This window comes from Prinia subflava, chromosome Z, assembly GCF_021018805.1.
Source record: "Prinia subflava isolate CZ2003 ecotype Zambia chromosome Z, Cam_Psub_1.2, whole genome shotgun sequence".
NCBI lineage: Eukaryota > Metazoa > Chordata > Aves > Passeriformes > Cisticolidae > Prinia > Prinia subflava.
In genome coordinates this window covers 35,251,119-35,265,210 of record NC_086283.1, presented here as the reverse complement: position 1 = coordinate 35,265,210, position 14,092 = coordinate 35,251,119, and the positions used below count along the sequence as shown (strand labels likewise).

Genomic DNA, 14,092 nt, shown 5'->3' with positions numbered 1-14,092 from the left:
GACGAGGCCCCGCCGCTTCCCGCTCCGCGCTCTCGCCGGGCCGGAGGAGCCGCCCAGACGGCGCGGCCGGGGCCGGGCGGCCCGAGGGACGGGGGTGTCCTCGGCGGCTGCGAGGGCGCTTCTCGCAGTCGACTGGGGCGTCGTGTGCGCTGTGGCGTCGAGCGCGCGGGGCCGCCCCGGCTCGGAGGTGGGCACGCCCCGGCCGGCTCCGTCACAGGACGTAAGGGGCGGGCGCTCCCCCCGAGGCGAGCGCTGCTGGCGGAAGGATGTGCTCCTAGCACCCTCGCGGCGTGGCTGGAGTGAAGTGCGAACTTCGGAGGCGCTCGAGTGTTGGAACCGCGGCTAGCGGAGGCGCGGCCGGGAGGCTCACCAGCCCCTCTGTGCGGGCCCAAAGCCGTGAGAGACGTTCCCGGTGCGGGTCCGGTGCACCTGCGGGCGTCCCCGTGCGTGGGAGCTTTGCCGCGGTATGCCCTTAAAAACCGGGTGACAGCAACATGTGTTAGCGTTGTCATGGGTTTGTGCTTTATTTAAAGAGCCAAACTGACCCAAGGTAGAGTAGTTTAGGATTTCTTTGTTGCAGCATTCGTGACAAGTTTGCTTCTGAAATATTGTTTGCACATTTCTCAGGGCGGCAGAAGAGTTGGTGTGGTTTTTTATGATTTTTTTTTTTTTTTTTTTTTTTTTTTTTTTTTTTTTTTTTTTTTTTTTGCCGTAGACTGGGATTAATTTGCATATAGACAATGACTTAAATTGAAGTCCAAAGGTGAACAAGTTTGCCTGGTTTGTTGCATAACATCCTTTGTGGGACAAAGGGTAATCCTGTGGAATACAAACCTTACTGGCGATTTTTAGAAAAGATGTTTTTTATCTTACGTTTTAAGTAGCCTGAATATCATTGCTTCTTAAGAACAAATTATCTGTCTTCTCTCTTCGCATTGTTAGCCAATACTATAAGCATTCTTATCACTGAATTTGAAAATTATAATATTCTTAGAAAACCAGTGTATACTAATTAAAAAAACTTGCAAATGCTAACTACTGTAGATACACAGCACCATTGCAAAGCAATGGCTGTCATAAGGGTGGTGGCTTGGACTAGTTGATATATCTTTTGTTGTTTCTTTTTTTAAAAATAAACATACATTAAAAAACATGTGAAGATCATATCACAGACATGTGAAACAGTGAAACTTCCAGTTGTTGCACCAAATGCAAGAGGATGCTATTTCAGGCTCCACACATGTCTAAAGCTTACTTTCACAGAAACAGTGTGGTTTTGTTTTCATACTGATGCCCTGTAACAAGTCTTTTTTCTAGTACAATACAGATACTTGTTTCTCAGAGGCAGGGAGTTTTACCTGCTCAGTCCCTTCAGGTCTTAGGTGTCATAGGTGTTACCTTCCTAAGTGTGACCTAGGAGGATAGAGCAGGTGGAAAAAGGGTGTTTGCTGTGGTTAAATAGTTGTAAATTGATGTAAAACTGAAAACGAACTCCCCTCTGTCTTTGCAGAACTGTTTTTCAGTTGCAGTATTTTTCCAGTATAAGTCACAATGTACTCTGCAAATACCTATTCCAGAAGAAAGTTCAGGGAAAAGAACTAGGGCAAGGCAGAATTGTGTCTCCTGGCAGCGCTGACTACTGAAGGTGTTCAGGCACTCAGAGCCTCAGAGCTGGGTTCAGGTGGGATATGATGGCAGCAACAGGGTGGACAAATTAACCTTTAGAGTTTACTCTTCGATCTTTTGAGTAGAAAATCAAGTGCTGCCTAGTCCTTCTCAATGCTAAGTCAGCTAGCATGGCTTAAACTGCCCCTACGATAGTTTTAGTGCTTCCAGATTAATATGTGGTAGAGCAGAGAGGAGGATCTGTATGGTCTGTGCTGTTAATACCCTCAGAAAGGGAGTGGTGAATTAGACAGTGAATATTACATTGCTGAGACAAGGTTCATAAAAGAGGTTTTGAACATACTCTTTGTTAGAAGACTTCATTAAATTTTAAAACATCTTTCTCCTCAGCATGCCACTTGTCTCTTTCTTAAGGATTTTGTTTGTTTTGCCACCACAGTTTCTGTTTAGTCTTAGTCTTTTTTATATTGATAATGCTTGAGCTAGTGATTGTGCTTTTCTTTAGGAACTTGAATGATATTAATATCATTAGGACCAAGTCTCCCAGAATTCCTTTCAAATTATTAAAATACTGTAAAAAATAAAATACATTGGAGTTTATGGGGCATATATATTGCAAGTTTTTTGTTAGCATTAGAACAAACAGCTGAGATTCTGACTGTACCTTTGCTAAAAGAAAAATCATGACAACAGGAGAGAAAATAAATCATCTGTATAATTGGTATTTCTTAATACCGTAGTTGCCTTCTTGTTTCTGAATTAAGATTTTTCACTGGCTGTTGTTTTTGACAGTAAAAAGGAAGAACTGAGGAGAAAACAAACTATGAAAGTATTGGTTATTGGCCTTGGAGGGTAAGTTATACAAAATTAGTTTTCCTCTACAGCTTAAGACTAGTCTTCTTCTCAGAATGATGCAATACAATTTCTGTTTCTGAATACATATTTTTTTAAAACTGGATTACAAATGCAACATATAATTGTATAGTTTTATAGCATGTAACTCTTGAGAAATTCTTCTGTCTGTTGGAGACCTCAGGTGCAGATGTCTGTAGCATCTTTCCTGAAACTGCTTGATTTACTGTACTGATTGCTGAAAACTGTTGGAACATGCCAGAAAATTTCTGCGGCAGAGAGTATTTAATGTGACTAAAATTTGGGGGAAGTTATATTGTTTCTTTGCATATAACTATATAGAAATGTATGTGTGAGCTTGTACATATGTTTAAAAGATTAACTTTTGCCTTGGTGAACTTTTTACAATGTTTTCTAACAGTGTAACAAATGGAGGGAAAACAACTCTAGCAGAAAAACTTAAGAATATGCTTCCCAACTGTGATATAATCTCTCAAGATGACTTCTTTAAGGTAACAGTTTTAATGGAAAAACCTGTTAGGTAAAAGTAGGCTTGAGTAGATTTCACTTCTTTTTTCAGTTCTCCGATTGATGAACTTTTAAAATTGGTGCTGTTTGAAGTAATGTTAATTTCATAAGAATCGTAAAATGAGCCCTGGGGTAATTGAAATTTAAGTGGCCAAACCACTGAATATACTCAGCCAAAAGAAATTTCCTGTCTTCTTTGCCACTCTTTTAAAATGAGGGGTGGGTGTGTGATGGATGCGTTTTTCAAGATCCTTTGTGCTAATGAGTTTAATGATACTGTCTTAAGCCTACATCCATACAACAAGAAGTAGCTCTTTGTCTCCCAAGTCAAAAGAGCTTGTGTGTTGATGTTGGGGATGTTTGTTATGGAGGGTGCAGGAGCTCTTATTTCTCTAGTAAAACTCTAATGAACTTAAGTCATATGATTTGAAGTATTTGTTGTTCTAGATTAAGTAAAGTTTTTGTAGTGTATTTTAACAATTGTTTACATCAGTTAAATGTTGCAGATTAATATAACCAGTTGGATACAAAAGTGTGTAACCCTTATGTTTGTAACCGGGGTATATATCTCTCAGCATCTCTCTCCTAAAAACAACCTTGAAAAAATTAATTTTTTTCCCCTTCAGCCAGAGTCTGAAGTTGAAACAGATGAACGTGGATTTAAGCTATATGATGGTCAGTAACTCTGGTGCACTGCTTTTGAACATTGTACTGAAATTGTTGTGCTGAGCTTCAGCATTTCTTCCACCCCATTCCTGTGGTCTCTTCCCTTCCAAGCAAGGCAGTAAACAAGTGATTGCTTCAGAGCAATCCTTCTCTTAGTTTCATTCAGCTCACTGAGATATTTAAGAAAACTTGCTTAACTAGTAAATAGCTCAAGCTAGTGCTTGACCTTACCTTTTCTCTTTTGAATATTTTCCTCTGTTTCTTCACTTGTGTCTGGTTTTGTAACAAATGGTACTGTTCAGTTAAAAGTCTTGTCCTGCAGTATTGGCATAAGCTTAATCTCATCACTTGGTAATGGCCCCTTTTTTTTTTTTTTTTCATGTTTGCTAGTGAACTCATGGGATATCACTCTTGGGTTTTCCAAGTCAGTTAAAACTTGGATCTATCCTGACATCTATTTCATGTCAGATCTCACATAAAGACCATATATTTTTGAATTCATGATAAATACTGGCTCAATTTATTCTTAGAGATGTCTAGATGCAGATCCACTTTAGGTAAGTGTTTTGTGTCAGGTCATATCTACTTGTAAACAGTTGCTTGGTTAGTAGCTAATCTCTGTTTATACTTTGTGATCACAAAATGTATTGCTGAGAATATTGGTCAGACCCTCCAGTTGTACCTGAAAATTGGTAATTACCAGCTATGCAGTCTTTGGCTCAACTTCTAGACTTCATGTAAATGGAATGTGAAACTAGAGGGATACATTGGACATTCTTATTCAAATATCCAAGTTAAATGCTGCTCTTAAAAGCTCTTTAAAAATGTGTTTACTGTAATTGTATCCAAAAGCTGCCTTATTTCCACCATTTGGTATTTCCTCAATATATTCTTGTGTATCTACAGACAGAAACAGGTGTTACATTGTGTTGTTTTCCTTTGCACACCATGTTCCTTTAGCTCTCTCTATGCCCACCTAATGAACCTTATAAAAACCCAAAGCAAAAAATGTTGAGTGTCCACTCCCCTCTCTGACAAATGACAGAAATGTGGAGGTCTCAGAGTTAGTAAATTTTTACAAGTGTTGTGAAAGTGGAGAGCAGTCCCTGAAGTTTGTGTCTGGAAGTGAAAAGCTGTGAATTCAGTTCAGACAATATTAGATGCTATAAAGTTCCAAGAGACTACACCCAACAGAAATACCCCAATCCTGGTGCAAGCTTTGGTTTCAGGAAATCATCACTAGCAAACACAGAACTACAGATATAATCTTTGGGGTAATCCTGTTCCCCTTGGTTGAAATTTGTATGTAGATTATTTGATTCATACTGATTAACATAGGAGTACTTGAGGGTTCTTTTTTTTTCTTTTATTCCTTGTTTTTAAGGGATGTTTAACTTTGTTTTTATCTAGTACTTGATGCCCTCTATATGGATGAAATGGTGACAAGTATTCACAATTGGATGAAAAGCCCAGCAAGCTCAGGTGTTGTGACAGAAGAGGCACAGAAAACATGTGACAGTCTGAAAAATGTTTATATTTTGATCGTTGAAGGCTTTCTCCTTTACAATTATGAGTAAGCAATAATATGTAACCTCAATTAAAAGGTACTCTAAAATGGAAGATGGAATTAAATATGTTATTATTTCAGGCCACTTAATAAACTGTGGAATAGAAGGTATTTTTTGACCCTTCCTTATGAAGAGTGCAAAAGGAGAAGGAGGTAAGATTATGGACTTGTTGTTTAAAAAGAGTCATGGCACCCCATGAACTGAAGTGGTCCTTTTGTACTAGCTTTTCTTCAGTGCTTGCAAAATGTATGCTATTAAGATCATCTATCCTCTGTTAGTTTGATGTTGGTTTGATTTGGTTTTTATTTTAGAGCACATGGTTATTAAAGTATTAAGTGTTTTACTAACACTTGTCCTGATAAATTATTTAATTACTGATTGCATATTTGAGTAAAACCATGTTTAAAATTAGAAATGGTTAAGAAAAAATGTTAAGTACTCTTATTCTTGGTTAAATATGGTTAATTGATGATTATTCTTATAGTAATGATGTTCATATGTAGGTTTAGAGAATGGTTTTGTTTAGACTGTTCATTAATTTTACCGTGGATCTAAACTAAATTATTGAGTCAGTGTCTGACTTGCCTCTAAATTTGGAGCAATTTGAGTGCTTGGAATGATATGTGTGCACAAAGCCAGAATCTACTGGCTGAGTGAAGAAATCCTGCATTCAGCTGGCTTTGGTTGATACCACTTTCTTGGTTTCTCACTAGACTTACCTAAGACTTTAGTGTCCAAAATGGAAGAGTCTAGACTGAACAACTAGTCATTTAAAGCCTGAGAAATCTGTATACCTAATAAAAAGAGAAAAAGTAGCTTATTTTGGTGATAGTGTCAATAGTGTTTAATTTATCTGTAATACCTTTTACAATTAAAACCTCCAAACTTTTATGTTATCTTAAATGTTGTTTGATTGGCAGAAATAGGCAAGATAGCAAAAGACAGCACAAGTTCATATCACAGATTGAATTAAAACAAAGGAGCCTCTTTGGCTCCAACAAAAATACAGCCATCCTTTCTTATTTTGCATGTAAGCTATTATTTTACCAGCTAACACTAGGGGAAAATATAAAACTTATATGGGAATGCATATATATTTTTGTGTAGCACCAGAGTCTATCAGCCAGCAGATACACCAGGGTACTTCGATGGACACGTGTGGCCTATGTATTTGAAATACAAAAATGAATTGGAAGAGAATGCAAGTATGCAAGTTGGTATGGTATCCTTAATTTTAAACTTATAAAGTGCTTAAGTGTGGCACTTGTGCAGTTTTTGTTGAATTATGGGATTTTTTTAAATGGGACAAGACTTTCTTCAAATGTTTTTGTGGCACTTAGTAGATTTTAACATTTCTGTTGGTTTCTATTTCAAGCCTATAGGGATTTTTGTTTTGTTATTTAATAATGAATATTAGGAAGTTAAAAATAGAAATGTTCTGATCACTAATTAAGCCCACTTAACAAGATATCTTGTTAAGATAACATACATATGTCTAAATAAGAAGCTTCTGAGATGATAGCTGATGCACTGGCAGAGTTCTTCAGAACAAAACTGAAAACCTGGTTAAGCCTTGAGGATACTTTCTAGGTGCTGACTGTCCACACTGCAGTCAACAGTTTTGCATGAGAACTGTCAAAGCTGGGCCAGCTGTTGGGGCAGTGCCACAAGTTTGTGTGATGTTCACACTTACACAGCTCTTGGACTACCTGCTTCTGGAGTGGAGGCCAGAGGGAAGGGAATAGAATTGGGTGGCTGCTTCATCATTAGCATACTGCTTCTGGCTGTGCTCTTCCAGACCTTGCTCAAAGGCTGAAACGGAGGAACCTGAAGTTACCTACTGCACAGAAACCTTTTTGCCAAATTAGTCCATTGCTCCACTATCCTCGCATAATTACCATTACGTTATGGAGACTTTTGTACCACAAAAAATTGTAAATGAATTAACTAGAATACTTTTCCATTATGTTGTTTTTTTAAACATGTAAAACAAGTTTGGAGAAGAGGAAAAGGAGAGGTGCTGTTCTTGGTTTGTGGTTTTTTTTTTCTTCTCTTCTGATAGCATCTATAGAAATACTAAAAACTTTGCCAATTGCCATTACAGATAGCCGGTATAGATCTCATGAACACTACTTTTTTCTTTCTTAGATTATTTGGATGGAACAAAATCCCAAGAGGAGCTTTTATCCTATGTGTATAGTGATATAATCAAGGAATTAAACAAGCTGAGGGAAGAAAGTAAGTAATGTTACTGGAAATGTTATCTATATATCTATCCCATTCTGTGTTAACAAGAAGCTAACACTTTTATTTGAAAATACTAGAAGAATTATATGGATCTATATTTCTTTGTGTGCTACAGTACCACATTTGCTCATTACTCTGTGTCAATTTCAGTTAAAAGTTCCTTGAAATGGGATGTTCTAAGGTCATGGTTGAATCCAGTGTTATTTAATAATAACAATAAATAATAATAAAAAATGGGGAAGAGAAAGAATATGGGATAAAATATCAATGAAAACAAATGTGTTGGTGGAATTACTTTCTAATATACAGCGATGTCACTTGTAAACACTACAGGTTAGATATGTATTTTATATTTATTTTAGGTCAGCAGGTCACAGCATGATAACGTAGAAAGCCTGGGTTCCATTTGATATGAGTTGAAAATAGCAAGACTGTCTTACATGGCAAGCCAATCATCAGAGCAAATGCTGTGTGTATGACTGTAATGCTACTTCATATAACACAAGAGTTCTTGTAAATAATTACTAAGCCTCTCTTGGATATGGAGACAGAGACTCCATTTAGGAGTATGAACAGTGCATTCTTTAAAATTCCTTTAATCAGTCCTGCTTTGGCTGAGCTTTAACTCTGATTGAATGTGTCCATTTTAAAGAACATGAAGATTTTTGTGTGCAAAACTAAACCATACAGATGTACCTCTGTTGGATTAACAAGCATATCTGAACATGGATGATTGCAATTTGAAATGATCATATAGGAATGACAGTGATTGCCTCTAATAATTTTAGGAGTTTATAATCACTGATAAACATGCTTAGAGGACCTAGCTGTGGTAGTTTATGTAAGTTGTTGTGCTGCTTATTCAGTAACTGATTGAATCCCAGGTAAGCTGTTTTTTAGACTTGCTAGACTTGCTAAATACCTCCCTGATGTTAGCACAGTAATTTTTGTGTTGTGTATTGTTTAGAGCAGTTGGAAATAGATGTTAATAAAATGAAAACAAGCTTAAAGAGGACTCAGATTGTTGGAAAAAGATGGAGATGTATAGAATGGAGATGGATCACTAACAAGATATAGTACATATATTGTGCAGAGATTGACTGGGATGGCACAGACAACTAGATAATAAATATATGCTTCAGGGAGGAGGAAGGAAAAAAATAATTGTTATTAATATTTGTAACTCATGTTCAAAGTGAAATGAAACTGAAATGTGAATGAAATGTTCAGAGAACTGGAATGTTAAACAAATGTGAAAGCTTTGTTATAAAATTTGTGTATATATATTTACGCAAACTAGGAAATTGAGAAATTGGGTCATATTGCTGAATAAGTAACATCTTAACTCTTATATTTTCTATACAATAGGTTATATTTTTATCAGCCAGAATAAAAATAAAACTACAGACATGGAAAGCAAAGTATGGATTATATTGCTTGATATGTAACAGCTGAACTAGTCAATGATTGAAATGTAGTACTTTATTGTGAAAGTCCTAAATCTATGAATAAGAAAAAGATGTTACCAGATTACAGCTGTGTTTAAAGCAAAGTGCTTCCAAATATAATTTTGTATTGTTATTTTGCACTAAAAATACTTCATCTTGCATTTGCTGATATGCTGTGATGGACTGTCTGACTTTAAACTGTATTTTTGTTTTTATTTCCCTTTGGAAAGGGTACAATTGGAAGAGATTAGCTAATGCATGGAATGGTTGTGATGGGCTGACTTTGGCTTGACACCAAAACTGCTCTATTAATTTCCCCTCCTCAACAGGAGAGGGGAAAAATGCTATGGATTTGCATCTTGACTCATGCATCAAGATAAAGACAGAAAGATCACTCAGCAGTTACTCACATACAGTCAGAACAGACATGGTTTGGGGAAATTATTTTAATTTACTGCAAATAAAATCAGAAATAATGAGAATTAAGAAGGAATCATAGAACACCTTCCCCCCGCAGTCCTCCCTTCTTCCTGGGCTTGACTTCCCTCTCAAATTCTCTACCTCCTGTCTCCCAGCAGCACAGGTGGATAGGGATTGTGTTGCTCCTTCCTCTTCACAGTCTTCTGCTGCTCCAGAGTGGGGTCCCTCCCACAGGGCCAGTCTTCCACCTGCTCTACGTGGTGATTCAGAGGAGGGAATGGAATGAACAATGGTATCACCTGACTTTATTCTCAAGCAGTCCAACATTTGTGCTGTGGCAAGGAGCTCAGTTTTGTTAGATCCTCCTATAGGGAAAAATGGTAGATGAGCTCCAATACATATCTATGCATTTGTAATGCAAGTCATTACTGGAATATACATGGCACTGAACTTGAGCTTCAGCAACTTGTAATAAGAGCTTGGGGCATAGATCTTTCACAGTTCTTCTGTGATCATGCCACAGTTTGGAGCTGCTTTTTTTATTATTATTTTTTCCCTCCAAACAAAACAGGTGGTCTAACTTGGCTCCTGTGTAAGACCAGGACCCATGTTTTCAGAGCTGGGCAGTTGTAATTTTTGTATTTAGAGGGAATCCATAGTGGAATTAAAAGAAGGGCAACTAAATGTCAAGGGAATGGAGAAGCTGCTTTGCAAGGAGACCACTCCCTGTGGAGAGAAGACCAAGGGGAAAACGGGCCGCAGTTTACAACACCTTGAAAGCTGTGAGTCAAGTGGAAGCAAAACTAGTATTCACCATGTTTTACAAATACTGGTCTGGGGGGCACTTCCTCATTTGAAACAGATTGACCAATTTATATTAAGGTGATATTTCACAGGGATAAAGATGATACTTTATGCAGCAGATACTGACCTTCTGAGATGTAATGCCAAAGGTGGCAGTACCAGCAAGTTCAGAAGGGATCCAGAAAATTCATTGACAGTTCACACATAAGAAGCAGTAAAAGAAGCAAGGAGTGCTATATCATGGATGGACTGTAGAAACTGACTAGGCTCACCTGGTTTGCCAATATTGTGTGCTCTTGCCAGTTGCTGCAGCAACTAAGCCACAAAAGATAGTGAACTCTTCTGAGTCTGCTTGGTAGATAAACTATTTCAGGTGCCATTATAAAAGCTTACAGAGCTAGCCTGTAACTTGTCATGTTGGCAGAGTGCTTTTGGTTTGAAGGTGTGTCAAAGGTTGGCACTGGCCAGATGCTAGTGCACCTATGAGTATATGTTTTTCCTAACAACTACTGTGGGATGTGATCAAGAACAGAGCAGAGCAGGCACAAAACTTAAAAAAAAATAGAAAAAAACTTTATTAAACTACATAAGAACAGAAATAGAAAAGAAAAAAACACACAAAAAGCAGAAATGAAAACTTCCCAGAACATTTCTTCTCCTCCCCCAATTTCCACCCTTCTACGCTCAAACAAAACCCTAGGTTCTCAATCAAAACAATCACCTCTCATACAAAACTAATCTTCAATTCAGCAAGGGAGAGAGGAGTCTCTCTCGCACCACAGACTGTCCCCCAGGAAACACAGGTCCACCCTTCTGTGTTTCCATGGCACCACCCGGAGAAGTCTGCCAGGGTGACACCCTCCTTTCCATGTCCAGTGCTCTCACCACTGTCCATGGGTCAAAGCTGCATATAGGGCTCTTTTAAGGATGCTTGGCCAAGTCTCATTTTCAGGACAGCATTCCCCCCATCTTTCCCCTGGAGCCGAGGATTTCAAGGACAGAGATCTTCCCTGAGGGCAGAGGGTGCCACCACACGCTCTTCCTCTCTTTTCTGTTCGCTCCACTCTTACAGTGCCAGTCACTGTAGCAAAGTTGAGCTGACTGCATCCACCCAAAATACAGTCTGTGTTCAAAAGGACTCAGGTTCAGTCTATGGCTAACATTATGCAAGAAAAGTCCAGCCCAAAAAGCCACTCCTCTTCATCTCTGCCCATCTGGGATTCTTTTTGTCTTCCTTTGTCATCTCAGTCCCAGGTTGTCTCTCTCTCTCTTCTCTCAAACCACCAGTCACGAGAAGCAATGTCCGGAAAAAGTTTTCTTCTGCCTCAAAAAGAGTTAAAAGTCTCTGGCTCGGCAGTGCTGCAGGCTTGACACTCCCCACACAGCTGGGCACTTTTCCGGCCCCCGCTCCTTCTCCGCTGCCGGCTGCTGCCAATATCAGTTCCGAAGCGCCAAAGTGGCAATCTCTCCCTCCCGGGGGCAGGGAGATGGAGAACGGGGACAGAGGGCAGGTCCACAGTCTTCCACCCTTCTGTCTTGAAGAGGCTCTGCATGGCTCTTTCCCTCCCCCACCCAGCCCCACAAGCTGGGGGGAAGGGGAGAGATGTGTGCTCACCTTAACCGGAACCCAATAAGAGGGCAATCCCTCTGAAGTCCTTGCTTTTAACTCCTTGTGTTCTTAGAGGTGTGTCCAACCTCTCAGTGGCTACTCCAGGTGCCAGCGTAAAACCTGATTTACTTTTCCCACAACTACCTGGAAAACTCACTTGCCCCTCAAACCAGGACAAGGTGGTACAGCCTTTGACAGAAAAAAAAAACCCTCTTTTTTTTTTTTTTTTTTGTTGGTTGGTTGGTTGGTTTGGGTTTTCATGGTTTGTTGGGGTTTTTTGTTGGTTTTTTGTTTGTTTGTTTTGTTTTGGTTTTGTTGGTTTTTTTGGTTTTGTTTTTGGTTTTTGGTTTTTGGTTTTTTTTAGTTTGCTCTTGGTGAATGCCTTTTGATTGCCAGGGCTGTGCTAGCTGTGAAGTGGCTGGGGAGAGCTGCATGACAGAAGTCTGTGGCTCCTTAGTGAAGGATAGGTACCTTTCTGGAAGTGTTGTCGTCTTGGTTTGGAAAGACAGGTATCTGTCAGGGCAAACTGGAGTTTCCCTTGGAAAGGAGAATGTAAAAACCCCCTCCCTCCAAATTATTACAGTTTTGCAATTAGGAGCTTTCAGGCAAAAATATGGGAATAGGAATAACAATTGTTTACTAGGAATATTAAAAAATGCAAATGCAGTAATACAAAAAACAAACAAGCAAACAAACATCGTCTTAGAAAACCCTGAGAGAGTCAGAGACACATCCTGACACCCTGTTGTCAGGGTGTTGGAAGCAGTCCAAATAAGTCTTCCTGGAGTAAGAGATATTGTTCTGTGAAGTGGACATCAGCCTGTAGAAAAGAAGAGTCCAGTGCTGGCGAGATGACTCCAGTCTTCCTCCAAGAATTGAGTAGAAAACCGGCAAATTGGTGCTCAGGATGGCTGGTTTTATGCCGGTGGAAAGGCTTTGGCTCCTCCCACTGAGTGGAGCATCTCACAATGGAATGAAGTAATGTTATCAGTCATGTGAGAAGCCATAAATGGCCCATTCACAGGTGATGTCCCTCGGAGGACAATGGGTGGAGGAAGAGATAAGAAGGCACTGCCATATCTGGTGTTATCAGGTGTCCCATTAGCAGAAGGCATCTGCCCTATTCCCTCCCTAGAATTACAAGAGATAAAGAACAGTGTCTCCCAACTGGTTTCAACAGATGAAAATAGAATACACATTTTTGGTTACATTTTCCAACCCAAGACAGTTGTCATCTGCTGGCAGCAATTTCAGGCTGTCACAGCTGTAAAAAAGCTTTCCTAAGTGTCTTGTATATATTTAGAAATGTGGAGCAATAAAAGTGGTGATTGTTCTATAAAAAGCTAATGGCTTTTATGTAAGGACAGAAATACAAGTATATTGTTTGATATTTAGAAAATTATTTCCTGATGTTACATGACAAGTCATAAACGCATATAATAGGAACAAACCTTTTATCTCTCAGAGCTTGTGGTTCCCATTCTAACCTTTAAACTCTAAAAGCTAAATTTCTGTTTAGACTATGTATCATTGATTCAGATGTTGGTTTTGTGACATACATGACATTTCCTAATTTACATACCCACTTGGGAACAATGAATCTTCTGTCCATCGAACTGGGTATGTCTTTGGTTTCTCTCTGGCATTGCCATTGAAAACAATGTCCAGTGTCCATTTATTGTCTGGTCAGTTACTGTAGTTATAAAAGAACAGGAGCAGCTTGAGAGTAAAGTGAAGTGTTTTTTTGGGATGCCGATGCTCCTATTTCCACAGAGAGGAAGTTAACCTTTCCTATTCCTGTTGCGTTACTTGGATTACTGAATGATTGCCCCTGTCTTTGAACAGACAGGTGGTAGTGCTCTTTAGTTTTTAAGACTGAGGGGACAGGCCCTTACAAATGAGGTAGCCTTGTATCAGCCACCTTTTCTCAAAGCATGGTGGAAAGGTATATGGTGTGACTTGCTGCATGACATGGTGCCTGAACCTCGTCAAACACGTTTTGTTGGAGGAGGATGTGCCCGTCATCCAGGCCAAAGTCCGTTTTGGGGGGAAATCACGTATGGTTAGACACCTTGCTCTTCCCTCCGCACAGCTGGTCTTTCCCCATTCTCCCAGGAAACATCATCCGTCTTGAAGTGAAGTAGTGCCTTTTTTCAGCACAGTGACCTCGCTGTCCCTCCTGCCTGCCAGAGGGGCTGGATGTGCACCTGACCCCAGCCTGCAGACGGCAGTCGGGCGGAGTCGGGTTTTGGCTGCTGAGGCGGTACTTTATGTGCCTGGGTACCCCCGAGGAGCCCGGCAGTGTGCATCCTCTTCCGCTATGC

At 39.6% G+C, this 14,092-nt stretch overlaps 1 protein-coding gene across 4 annotated transcripts; it reads left to right on the top strand.

Annotated features, from left to right (window-relative positions):
• Positions 1 to 76: 76 nt before the first annotated feature.
• NMRK1 (nicotinamide riboside kinase 1) lies at positions 77 to 13,796 on the top strand. 4 transcript variants are annotated; one of them, XM_063423551.1, is made up of 9 exons: positions 77 to 464; positions 2,419 to 2,478; positions 2,900 to 2,990; positions 3,633 to 3,681; positions 5,083 to 5,245; positions 5,321 to 5,392; positions 6,348 to 6,445; positions 7,389 to 7,478; positions 9,166 to 13,796. In XM_063423551.1, the coding sequence occupies exons 2-9, from the start codon at positions 2,450 to 2,452 to the stop codon at positions 9,225 to 9,227; spliced, it is 654 nt and encodes a 217-aa protein (XP_063279621.1). In that variant the 5' UTR covers positions 77 to 464; positions 2,419 to 2,449; the 3' UTR covers positions 9,228 to 13,796. The 4 variants fall into 4 exon arrangements, with proteins under 4 accessions (XP_063279621.1, XP_063279620.1, XP_063279623.1 ...); XM_063423550.1 differs by having other exon boundaries at positions 6,348 to 6,457; XM_063423553.1 differs by lacking the exon at positions 9,166 to 13,796 and adding an exon at positions 7,850 to 9,126.
• The last annotated feature ends 296 nt before the right edge of the window (positions 13,797 to 14,092 follow it).